The sequence below is a fragment of the Peromyscus eremicus genome, chromosome 4 (assembly GCF_949786415.1).
Source record: "Peromyscus eremicus chromosome 4, PerEre_H2_v1, whole genome shotgun sequence".
Taxonomy (NCBI): Eukaryota; Metazoa; Chordata; class Mammalia; order Rodentia; family Cricetidae; genus Peromyscus; species Peromyscus eremicus.
In genome coordinates, this window is record NC_081419.1 from 66,939,438 (window position 1) to 66,952,365 (window position 12,928).

At 49.0% G+C, this 12,928-nt stretch overlaps 1 protein-coding gene and 1 non-coding gene across 8 annotated transcripts in view; one reads left to right on the forward strand and one right to left on the reverse strand.

Moving 5' to 3' along the window:
- Positions 1-335: 335 nt before the first annotated feature.
- Madd (MAP kinase activating death domain) overlaps positions 336-12,928 on the reverse strand; it is a 44,124-nt gene continuing 31,531 nt past the window's right edge. For all 7 annotated transcript variants that reach the window (XM_059260892.1, XM_059260890.1, XM_059260889.1 and 4 more), the window contains 7 exons: positions 9,700-9,807; positions 6,223-6,387; positions 5,939-6,011; positions 5,714-5,820; positions 3,550-3,619; positions 1,678-1,724; positions 336-1,340 (listed from right to left, as the gene is read on the reverse strand). In XM_059260892.1, coding sequence (XP_059116875.1) covers positions 1,236-1,340; positions 1,678-1,724; positions 3,550-3,619; positions 5,714-5,820; positions 5,939-6,011; positions 6,223-6,387; positions 9,700-9,807 — 675 coding nt within the window. In that variant the 3' untranslated portion in view covers positions 336-1,235. The remainder of the gene's footprint in view (positions 1,341-1,677; positions 1,725-3,549; positions 3,620-5,713; positions 5,821-5,938; positions 6,012-6,222; positions 6,388-9,699; positions 9,808-12,928) is intronic.
- On the forward strand, positions 10,168-10,274 carry LOC131910214 (U6 spliceosomal RNA). The gene has a single exon (XR_009379065.1). It is a non-coding gene; the product is annotated as a U6 spliceosomal RNA (small nuclear RNA).

Here is a 12,928-nt window from a genome sequence, read left to right on the forward strand (position 1 = left end):
TAGTTTTGGTGCCTGTCCTGGGTCTCTCTGTAGACCAGGCTAGCCTCGACTCACAGAGATCCACCAGACTCTGCCCGCTGCCTGGCTCTATGGCTTCTTTATTCAGCTGTTCAGGTATGGATGCTCAACTCACATCCCCCTCTAGTGGCCAGGGCACTCCAGCCCTTTACAACCCTGGTGTGGTAGGTGTCCCTCTGGCATCCCAGGAAGGCCAGAAAGAAGGAGGCTGGAGCAGGGCCTCAGGATGCCAGAACCTGGATATGGATGAGCTAGGGACGGCCTTCCTCAGGCCTGAGCTGAGAAGTGATATCATATAATGCAAGGCAACCAGGAAGTCTAGCACAGTTAAGGACATTTATTTCACATCACACAGCTGTACATTTTCTATAAATAATGCAGAGCTGAAATATTTACATCATCTCCAGTTCAGTCCACATCTTCCTTCGGTCACTGAAGCCAGGAGACGCTGCCTGCAGACAGGCATGCATGCTGGACCCAACTTGGCCCCAACTCACCCTTCCCTGGGTCACTACACACCTCTTAGGCAGAGTAGCTGGTGGTCTCTGGAAGACCACCACCCTCACCCCCCTGTCACCTCCTCTCAAAGGCCAGAAAGACCACTGCAAAAATCCCAACTCAGCACATGGCCGTCACTCGGAGTTGGGGCAGGCAGCAGCATGCCCGGTGGCAGCCAGTTTAGGAATTGTGTGAGGAAGCAGGAAGGTGGCCATTTTACTCCAGCTTCCCTGGAATCCTCTTTCTCTCCTCCTGCCCAACCCTCAGCCAGGAAGGCTGGCCCCAAGTGTCTGTTTCTCACTTCCCAGAGCGGAACTGTCCCAGGTACCCTATAGTGCCAGACCATGGAGGATGGAGAGAAGACCCCTAAACTGGAGGGTATAAGGACAAGGACATGGAACCACAGTACAAACATCTCAAGGACACTCAATGGTGGGCTCACAGTGGCCCCACAGACACACACACTCTCTGGAGCCCTGAGGGGACAGTAGGCTAGTCTGGTATCAGAGGAAGAGAAGTAATGGGACTAGCTTAGCCCTGTGACAGACGGACACAAAGACACATTCAGACATAAAACGCAACCAGCTAAACCATGGGAAGGAGCCTGCAGAGAACATACACACAGCATCCCCTTCTCTGTCACAGCAGCTTTGGTGCTGAAGAGCGGCAAGAGGTGAGGGACGACCCCTGGGCTGGGCCAGCTGTGGAACCCTTCTCTCTCAGCTAGAGACAGGCCTCGGTGGGGTTCGGAGGTCTTCTTCACTGCTACGAACTGCAGCCACGTACGAGAAGAGACACAACACGGAGTAGCAGATCTCGTGGGCCTACAAGGGGACAGAAGACCGGGCAGATCAGCCACACTGAGACCCCCACACCGTCACACGTGGAGGGTCAGCCCAGAGTGCAGGGCCTCCCCTAACACCAGCACAGGCCTCTGGGCTGTGTGAGCATCAAGCAAGTCTTTGGAAGCTTTCCTCCTGGGACAGGGAGTCAGCCCAAGTCCACCTCCCAGGATAAAAGATGTATGGTGACTTGAGTCTGACCACTGGCTCTGGACCGCTCCCCCGCGAGGGTCCGCCCCTCCTGTCCGAAGGTCCCCCTGTCCGAGGGTCCCAGGGAGCCCTGTGCACTCTGGCCTCTGTGTCCAAGCAGCACACTCACCATTGGTGTCTTGTACTTGTGGCTCACCACTTCTTTAATTTCAGGAACTAAAACCGGACGGGCAAGAGACAAAACAGAAAGTTCAAAACTAAGAGCGACAGCGTCCTGCGCCCCCGGGCGGCAGCGCCCGGTACTCGCTCCCTCTCCCTGTGTCCTCTCACAATGGCTATAGTGGCTTAGGCTGTGACAGGGCAGAGGCCACCCTGTCCAGCCAGATTCCTTGGGCTGTCCAGGCGGACTCCTCAAACAGACATCTGAAGTCTGCCATGGCTCTTTACTTGTCAGCTGGGATCTCTACACTTCTTTGGGTGCCCCGAGGTAAAAAAGCTAGCCATTCTCCTGCCCCATCACAGCTACTGTCCAGGGCTTTTGAGGAGCTGCAGTAGGGAAGGCAGTGATCTCTAGCCTGTGCCTCACCTTGCTGAGATGCCATGAACCCATCCTTGTCACCAGAGCCCACAAATCTAGTCATGATAACTACTATTCCCTCCCACAACCGCCACACAGAGTCCTAAGGTTGTATGAGGTAAGAGAACAGTAAACCCATCATCAGACTTGGAAGTGTCCTTCCCTGTGAGGCAGGAGGATCTTGGACCTGCCCGTGTGAGGGAGAGCGTCAGAGGGCTCTGGAGCAGACACACTGAACAGGAGAGACAGGCGAGTAGAGCACCCAGGTGGAGGTGATAGGGAGCATCAGGCAAATACACACATGTCCACAGCCCAGGATGCAAGATTAGGAGTCACCCCATCCCAGCCATGCAGGGGCTGTGCCCGGCCAGAGGAAGGAGTAGGGTCCCCCAGGTCCAGCCGTCAGTGTGGCCTTGGGAGACTGGGAGGAAGGCATGGCATCCCCCTGGGGAGGGGGGCAGGAAACGTAGAATGAGAGCTGGCCACACCTTCTTCTGACCCTGGGAGGTAGAATCCCCGGAACCCAGTGTTAGCATGAAATACACTCATCAAAAGGCAGAGCAAGAAGCCCCAGATCATTCTCCTGAGCTGGAAGAGTTCCCCAAGTATCTCTCTGGCAAAAGAGAGAAGGGAGCACAGTGAAGAGAACTCAGAACAGTGAGCCAGCACAAGGGGGAGGGACACTGGGGAGGAGGGAGGGGGAGGGGGGAGAGACCACTGGCCATGTAAGCAGCTAGGTTGGTTGAGAGGAGCCCACCCCCCGACTGCAGGGCCCAAGGCTGGGGCCTGGGGAGAGGCAGCACGGGCTGAGGTCACTTTACCTGCTGGAGAACGAAGGTTTTCATAGCAGCGATGAGGGGCACAAAAGAATGAAGCACAGACACAGCAGGAACTCAAAGCCCCGGGGTGAGGACCCACTACACCATTCCTTAGTGCCTGCTTGGGAGGCTGTTTCCAGCTTCCAGACACACCTGCCCCCTCTGCCTCTGAGGCCCACGAGGCTTCGCTGGCCTCAGCTGAGTCTGCCTGGGATGCCTCATGCCCCTCCTCTGAGGCCAGGTGGGACCCAGAGTGGTGCCAGGGAGGCTGGGTGGAACACTGTTGGGCTTCTCGAGAGATGGCAGCAGGCAACATGGACACGACAGAGCTCGAGGGTCACCAGTCTGCTCTGCCCCAGAACTTTCTGACCACTGGCTGGCCAAACCAGGAAGGAGGGCACTACATCATTAGCATCCCTAGACTCAGCCTGCCCAAGGCTCCCTGCTCTTCAGGGACCACTGGCTATCCTGTCTCCATCCTTCCCTTCTGTCTTCTCAGGGCTCCTTTCCTTCCCTGGCCCTCTTGCGCCTCCTGACCTCTCTGCAGATCCTTTTGTCCGTCCCGCCCCCAGTCCCTCCTCTGGAGCTCCAAGGTTTGAGTTACTGCCATGTGAGTCCAGACCTAAGAGCAAAATAGTGTAATTACCAAATTCTTCCAGGACAAAGACGCCTCGAACTGTATTGCACTTTTTAATGTGATTCAGCTCTATGAAAACCTGCAAGAGAGGGAGGGAGGGGGGCGTAAGGCCCAAAGGCTCCACCCCTGCCCCATAGAGCCCACTCTCCCAGCTACAGCCCCACGCCCCCTGAGGAAACCTAGTTCCCCAAGGGAGGACATAAGAATCCACACACACACAATCAAAAGCGCTAAGAAGCGAAGAAAGCAGAGAGGGCAAGTACCTTCCGCTCCTGGCCGGAGGAGAAAGCATGGGAGAGAAATGAAGGCATTAGTTTTAATGGTCAAACCCAACCCAGAGGCCCCTCTGCTGGCCTGGGCTCCCCGCCCACACCCTCTGCCCAGGGCAGCACTCATAGGACTCGGTGCCCCAGGGATCGCTGACTCAGTCCATCAGGTCTCTACCCTTCCATACATCCTCCTCCGGCGCAGAGGGCTGGTACAGGTGCAAAGCTCCCCTCAGACTGTCCTTGGGGTGGGAGGTGATCTGATCTTCCTTGACACAGGATCCAGGACCTCCCAAGAAGTACGCAGTAACATTCAATATCAGCTACCATGTGCTCAGCGCTACTTGGCAGTTTACCAATTTTTATCTACCTAGTACAGTCTACGGTACTGTCTCCATCTTACAGATGGGAAAGGAATAGGATCGGAACATTTATTTGCTTATGAATAAAGCTGGGCCTCAGATCCAGGACATTCTGACTCCAACTCTGTGCTTTTCCCATCTGTCATTCCAAGTTGCATAACCACACTGGGAGGGCCAAAGCTTTGTTCACCCCAGCTGCCTGCTGTACAGCAGAGGATGGGTCAGGCCATAGGCCATTGCTCCATCATCAATTCAGACCATGGAGTCAGACCCAGAAGTCAGCCTTCACTATTTCTCTCTGTAGGATGCTACTTCTAGGAGCCAAGACTTCCAGTACAGGGCGGTTTGGACACAGTGTGCGGCTGTTAATGTGGAAGGCCTGGGATGGGGAACACTGAGGGCTGGACAAGGAGGGGGCAGGATGTCTGGTTGTCTAAGAGTTCATCTTTGGGGGCGGGGGGGGGGCACTGAAATGGGATCAGAAACCGCCCCTCTAGCACCTTCATGGTCCACAAAGGACAAAGGCTCTACCCCATGGATCTTTATGGGCCTGCTGCCACACTAGGTCCCAGGTTGGAAATACACTAATAGGACAGGATATCTGGGCAGTCATTTAGGTACTTCACGGTGCATCTAAACTTCCTAGCTAGACAGACGTCTTCCCAGCTAAACTGGCAAGGAAGGACAAAGCTACCTCAAAGTCAGATCTCCACCTCCCCTGAGTTTCTGTTGCTTGGCCAGGGGCTTCAAGATATCATATTGAGACCTAGTTCGGAGCCTTGGGGACTTTAGGGGAGGGGAAGAAAGGCACTTGTGTGAGGAGTCAGAGCCGGGAACGGACCTGGGATGATGCGCTGGCCTCAGAGGGAATTAGCTTAAGGACTGTCCATTGAGAGAAAAAGTAGCACTGTGTTAAAAGACCAAAAGGAGAAAGAAATGTCAGCTCCTGGGTGGAATCACAATAAGGAGAAAGGATCCTGAAGCACCCCCATCAAAGGAAGGGCATGAGGCCTGTGGGGCAGGCAGAGTAGGGTCACCCAGAGGAAGAGAAAGGACAAGAATCAGCAGAAGGAAAGGCAAACACCCACACTTTGAGAGGACAGACAGACAGACACACACACGTAGACACCCACGGTTCAGGCACACTAGAAGCACACAGGAGATCAGCCAGTCTAGACTCTCAAAGCAGAACCACCGAGCAAAGCACACCCTGGGAATACAGGAAGGCAGAGACACGCAAGAGGGGCCGAGTGAGACGCTCCCACTCACACTGTGTGAGCAGTGGATGGGCGGTACGGCCACCAAGCCTCACTCTCTTTCCCGGTCCCCAACACGGGCTCCCTGCTGCATCTGCTCAGAGCCCGGTGGTCTCACCAAGGTCACTGTGCCCTCCCCTTTGGTTTCGCTCTTGGTCCAGCCATTCACCTCTCTCTGGCCCAAGGCTCTCCCTCTTGCTCACTGGGAGAGCACCGAGAGCCTGGAAACTGATCTTATTACAGGTCGGACACTAGGGCCAGGAGGCCTTGGGCTGCTGCTTGTGCCTACCTGGTTGTGCATGAACTTGAGATTGATCCCTTCCAGGGTGACTTGAAGCAAGCCACCCTCTCCAGTCTTCATGTCCTGCACGGGGAACTCACCACCTAGTTCAGGCCCTGTGGGAAGGAGGAAGGTGTCAGCTAACGGCAAAGCGAAGAGTCCCACAGCCCGACTTCCCAGGCAGGTTTGTGTGGTCAGGAGGAGGGTGCTGTGGGGGGGCCGACCGCTCCTCACCGGGTTTGATGCTTTGTTGCCGGGCAGCGGCGCGCTCCATGCTGTCCTTCACGCAGTAGTACAGCTCCCGACACTGCAGCACAGGGAGGGGTGTCCTGTACTGTTCCCCACTCTAGGCTACCACTACCAAAGGCTAAGGGCAATGCCAGGACTCAGGGCAGCCTAAGTTACTCCACGTATGGCTCCAGGTGTGGATTTTGGAATTTTAACTTTCCATTGAGAATCTCAGCACTTAGTCCTAAATGCCTACCCAGCCCCCCCCGCTCAAACAGAGACCCGAGTACCTTCTTAGTATAGAACTTGTTGAGCTGGGTCTCAGAGCCGTTTCTACGCCACAAACACAGGACCTTGGTCTTGGGACAGTAGGTCATGTTGATGAGTTTCTCATACCACCAGCGCTCATACACTGTCCCGATGTTACTACGTAACACCACACAGTCATCACACACCTGGAAAAATGGACAACACAGATCAGTGGTTCTGGTCTCTGACAGTTTTGCCCGTCCCAGTTCCCGTTCCTGTGTCCTACAGGGAAAGGATGACATGATTGACCCTAGGAGCAGCCCCCTGATTGTTTTCGGCCCAGGACTCGGGGTCCCCCTAGGGGAGATCATAAGCACTGAACGGCTGGACACACTGTGTTAGAAGTGTTACTGACAGAAATGGAATCTTTGAAAGAGGCCTGTGTACAAAGAGGCACATTGTCCAAATCAGTGAGTATGTACCACCTCACGTCTACTTTCTAGACCAAGGATTTGAAGTGTATCTCCTGCCTCCGTCTTACAATCATGTGGAGAAATCAGCTCTATCATCAAACACAGGGCAGGCTTAACCAAAGAGAAAAAGTTGGAGGCAATCAATTTTCTACTTTTAGCTCTTCTCTACTCCTATAGAATACTTTTGTGATTACATAAGGGAAACATGAACAGTGGTTATTGCATAAAAATACTCAATATGGCCGGGCGGTGATGGCGCACGCTTTTAACCCAGCACTCAGGAGGCAGAGACAGGTGGATCTCTGTAAGTTCGAGGCCAGCCTGGGCTACAGAGTGAGATCCAGGAAAGGCACAAAGCTACACAGAGAAACCCTGCCTCGAAAAAAACAAAAACAAAAACAAAACAAACAAACAAAAAACCCCAAAACCTCAATATGGGATGATAAAGGTTAAGAAGCAGGGTCCCCTGCATATGCTTTTCTTGTTCAACAGTCACCTCCAGGTGAACTCAGCCGTCCTCATGACTTCAGTTATTGTAGTGACACTGGCATGCTGGGGAAGAGCGGTCTAAGGTCAGAGTGCTTGGGCTGAGACCCCAGCTCTACCGTACCTAGTTATGTCGTGTGAGCCAGCTCTTCTGTTGCTACTCCTCCTGGCTAAGGAGGGGCTCGTTGACAGCAATAACCACACTATGAAATGTAGTGATGTCCATAAATTACTTTTTTGTTTTATTTTTTGAGATAGTGTCTCACTCTGTGTACTCCTGGCTGTCCTGGAACTTGCTCTGTAGACCAAGCTGGCAGCAAACTCACAGAGCTCGTCCTGCTTCTTCTGCCTTCCAAGTGCCGGGATTAAAGGAGTGCTCCACTATGCCTGGCACAATATGCACAGGATTCTTAATGTGCATCAACCCAGGCCCGGGTCTGGGAAGGTAGCTCCACCATGGAGCACTTGCACATGGAGAGCACCCAGTTAGCTGCTTTGACAATCCAGATGTGATACAAAAATGTAAGAGTTAGGAGCAGTGAGATGGCTCAGCAAGCAACAGTGCTCACTAAGCAAGCACGGGGACCTGAGTGTGACCCCCAAACCCACACAAATACGGAACAAGAGAGAACCAACCCTACAAAGTTGTCTTCTGACCTCCATACACATTCACACCCAAATAATAAATTACTACATACAATTATTACTAACGTATTATGCTCTTAGAATCTTTCTCTCTCCAAGCTCTCTCTTCTCTGCTCCTGACCACTTTCGCTGGTTATCTCATATACGGGACCTGAAACATCACTCATCCAGACCAGAACTTAGCACCTCCTGGGCAGGAGCTCCTAAGTCTTATCGTAGTAAATGGCACCACTACCTACGCAGGTGCCCAAGTCAGAAGTGAAGGAGGAGCACACAGCTCCTTGTTCTGAAGCAGGAGTGCACACAGCAGCGTGGCTGAGAAGGAAGTACTATGTCCCTTTGCTAGGTGTTTCTCAGGGCTGAGGGCTAACACAGCAACGTCACGCGCACACACAGCCCAGCTATGCTGAGACCCTGTGTCATAAACACTCCCATGCACACACTTAAAAGGAGACACAAAGGAACCCTATAAATACAGAGAGGTGAATCTATGGAGCCACAATAAGAAAATATATACTTAGAAGATATTCTTGCCAAAATATTGAATCTGAAATTAAGCACCTCTACTGGGCTAATAGTTTATAAGAAAGACAAAAAAAATGTGTCAATGTTCAAGGAGGTGTGACCACCAAAAAGTCTAGATGCCCTAAAAGCAGAAATTGAATTTCTTCATCAAAATAACTGGAAATGGGTGGAACCTATGTTAGAACATGCTTAAGAATAATAACTATCTAAGCTGGGCATGGTGCACGCCTTTAATCCCAGCACTTGAAGGGAGGCAGAGGCAGGCAGATCTATGTGAGTTTGAGGCTAGCCTGGTCTACACAGTGAATTCTAGGCCAGCTATGGCTATACTGTAAAACACTGTCTCAAAAAAAAAGAAAGGAAGGAAGGAAGGAAGGAAGAAGGAAAGAAAGGGAGGGAGGGCGAGAGGGAGGGAGGGAGGGAGGGAGAGAGAGAGAGAGAGAGAGAGAGAGAGAGAGAGAGAGAGAGAGAGAGGAGACACTTGCCATCAAGGCTGAAGACTGAGTCTGAGTTTGAGATCCAGAGTCCATATGGTGGAAGGAGAAAATCAACTCCTATAAGTTGTCCTCTGACCTCCACACACTTGCTGTGATACACACACACACACACACACACACACACACACACACACACAAATGTAAATTTTTTAAAAAGGAAAGAAAGAAAAAACAAAAAAGTTCCTTTGATTCTATCATAGAGAAGTATGGAAAATACTGAACGAAAAGACAAGGTATAGTCAGTGGACAGGTAACAAAGTCGCACTACTGTAACCCAGAGTAGCACGTTCCAGTGTGCACACTGGAGGCCTGCTACCATCTTCCCACGAGAAAGGGGAGAACAATCATTTATGTCCATAGCTTTTGTTTTGTTTTGACAAGGAGTTTCTCTGTGTAACTGCCCTGGCTGTCCTGGAACTCACTCTGTAGACCAGGCTGATCTCAAACTCAGAGATCCGCCTGCCTCTGCCTCCCGAGTGCTGGGATTAAAGGTGGCCACCACCACCGCCCAGCTCTGTTCACATCTTATTGCTTGCCTGCCTACAATCTCCTGGAGGATACAAAAGACAATTACTTGTAGGATGAAAAGACAAGGACAGTAGAAAATGATGGAGGCAGGGATTAGAATATGCACCAGACACCATCCAAGCATATCATTTTCTAGTGTTCTGATTCACGAACAATGCAATTATGTCGCAATCCAATATTGATAAAAGAAATGGTGAGAAATCATCTAGTCACTTAATTATTTGCATAATAACTTGATAAATTAATGATGAATGGATTGTGAGGATAAATAAGGTAAGTAGGAAACAAAGCCTAGCACTGGTCTAGGAGCTTCTTGTGTCTCTGAAATATTCTTCTGGCTTTCCAACAGGAAACTAGAACTCACTTCCATGAAAAAGATATCTCCATTCGTGTCCGTCCCCGCGTGTACAACAAATGTCTGCTTCTTCATGTGCCTGCTGCCACTGGATCGGATGGAGAGATCACGTCCACTCTGAGGGAAAAAAAGGTGCTTAGAGACATTCAGATGTTGCTCTTACACACAAATCTGAATAAAAATGCCTCACTTGGCAATTCAATTCCTAACAGCTTCCTTAGAACGATTCCTACCCCTCTGCCACCCCTGAGAGAGGGTTTCTCTGTGTAGCCCTGGTTGTCCTGGAACTCACTCTGTAGACCAGGCTAGCCTCAACTCAGAGATTCGCCTGCCTCTGCCTCTGTGATGGGATTAAAGGCGTGCGCCACCATGCCCAGCACTTAGCACAATCTATCTGCTAGCCACTGGCCACAAGGAAGGACCGAAGACTTTTTTGAGTCAGGGACCCTATGCCTCTTAAAAAAAATGAAGCTCTCAGTGCTCACTTCGGCAGCACATAGACTAAAATTGGAACGATACAGAGAAGATCAGCATGGCCCCTGCGCAAGGATGACACGCAAATTTGTGAAGCATTCCATATTTAAAAAAAATAAAACGAAGCTCTCAAAGAGTTTCTGTTTATGTGAGTTACAGCTATACTCACTATTCTAGAAATATTAATAACATTTTAATGTTTATTAATTCATTTAAAAGTAATTTACTGATAGCCAAACGTATGAAAAAGAACATACCTTTTATAAAATATATTTCTCCTAATAATAGCAATAATAAAAAGAGTAGCAATGTTTTTACCTATTTGCAAATCTCTTTAACGTTTGGTTTAGGAGAAAGTAGTTGCATTCCTGGGCTAGGCATGGTGTCACACATTCAAGAGGCTAAGCCAGGAGGATCACAAGTTTGAGGCTAGCCTGGGCTACATTAAAAACACAAGAAAGAAAGAGAGAGAGAGAGAGAGAGAGAGAGAGAGAGAGAGAGAGAGAGAGAGAGAGAGAGAGAGAGAAGAGCAATAGAGAGAGGAGCCGGCCCTGACACATGCCTGTCATCTCTGCATTGGGAGGTAAATGCGAGAGGATCAGAAGTTTAAGATCATTCTCAGTTTGCATAGCAAATTTGAACCATGAAATCCCCTTCTCATCACAAAAATAAAATAAAATAAGTGCACTTGAGAGAGGCAGAGGCAGGCCCGGTCTACACACTGAGTTCCAGGCCAACCAGTGCTACATAGTGAGACCTGTCTCAAAAACAAAATAGAGGGCTGGAGAGATGGCTCAGAGGTTAAGAGCACTGGCTGCTCTTCCAGAGGTTCTGGGTTCAATTCCCAGCAACCACATGGTGACTCACAACCATCTGTAATGAGATCTGGTGCCCTCTGCATACATAATATATAAATCTTTAAAAAAAAAATAAATAAAATAAGATAAAATAAAGTAGAACAAAATAAAATAAAAGAGTCGGCAAGATAGTTCAGCAGGTAAAGAAAGGATTGTGACAACCTGGGTTTGACCTTTGGCACCCACACAGTAGGAGAGAACTCCAGCAGCTTGTCCTCTAATGCACATGCACACAAACAGATAAAAATCCGATTTGAAAAGTAAGAGTCATCTTTGTTTAAAAAAAAAAATGTAGCTGAGTGTGGTGGCACACACCTTTAATCCCAGCACTTGGGAGGTAGAGGCAGAAGGATCTCTGAGTTTGAGGCCAGCCTGGTCTTTATAGCAAGTTCAAGGACAGCCAGAGCTACTACTTATTGAGATGCTGTCTCATTAAGGAGAGAGAGAACAGCTAAATCCATACACCTGCTTCTGCACTCACGCTACTGAGTGTGTGACTTAGGCTAAGGAACATAAAGAAAATGTGACCTCACAGGTGAGCACTGGAAAGGGGGATTTCTAAAGGCCTCTTCAGGTAAGCAGGTGTATTCTTCTTTGCTACTATGCCCTGCTGGTCTAGAACTTGATCTCTAGACCAGGCTGGCCTCAAACTCAATGCAACAGTCCTCTGCCTCCCAAGCACTGGGATTAGCAGCATTATCAGCAGCAGCTGAGAAGTGGTGGTTTCTTAGAGCTGCAATGTGAATCTGAAAACACACTGATGAATGGTTTATACTGTTACAGTAAAGTTCACCTGCTTACCCTACACTTTGAGTGGAACCCTTATTTGTATTTGTAATATCACACAGTATATTAGAAAGATACTAACCAAATATTAATACCTCATTATATCATATTTAAAAAAAACATCATCAATCTTATTAAAAAAGCCTTAAAATACTAGACAGCTGGCCAGGCGTAGTGGTGTATACCTTTAATCTCACCACTTGGGAGGCAAAAGTGGGTGGATCTCTGTGACTTTGAGGCTGGCTTGGTCTACATAGTGAGTTGCAGGCCAGCCAGGACTATTTAACGAAACTCTGTCTTAAAAAAAAAAAAAAAGAAAAGAAAAGAAAAAAGAAAGAAAGGCCGGGCCACACGTCTTTAATCCCAGCACTCGGGAGGCAGAGCCAGGTGGATCTCTGTGAGTTCGAGGCCAGCCTGGTTCTAGGACAGCCAGGACTAAAAAGAGAAACCCTGTCTCGAAAAACCAAAAAAAAAAAAAAAAAAAAAAGAAAGAAAGAAAAGCTTCATATCCAAAAATTCTTCCAAAATTCTCATTTTCATTTAAAAAAATTGACTCTTATCATTGGCCACAAATATTGTCAATTGTCCACCTTAAAAGAACTGGTTCACCGTATTGCTTTTAGAAAAAAAGTCTGCCAACTCAACCTAATAGTCATAGAGAAAATGGTGTTTCATGGACAAAGCTAATATTTCATCTGTCACAGATTGCTTCTCCTCACAATAACCAACACACTGGGTTTGCAGTAGAAATGCTTTATGTATACTTCCCATTTTATTATAGAGAATATTAAAAAGACATATAAGTGATTATTAAAATTTAATAAATGTAATTTTTTACTTATTTATCAAGGACATTCATAAGTGAAACTGGCTTTTTGATTTTTATTTTATTTTTAATTCATTTTTATTTTATGTGTATGAGTGTTTTGCCTGCATGTACACATGTGCACACATATGTCCCTGGTGCACACACAGGCCAAAAGTCAGCATCGGATCCCCTGGAACTGGAACTACAGGTGGTTGTGAACCACCATGAGGGTGCTGGGAATCAAGCCAAGGCCCTCTGCAAGAGCAGTGTGTACTCTCTCCAGTCCCAACCAGTAGGGATTTTTGTTGTTTTT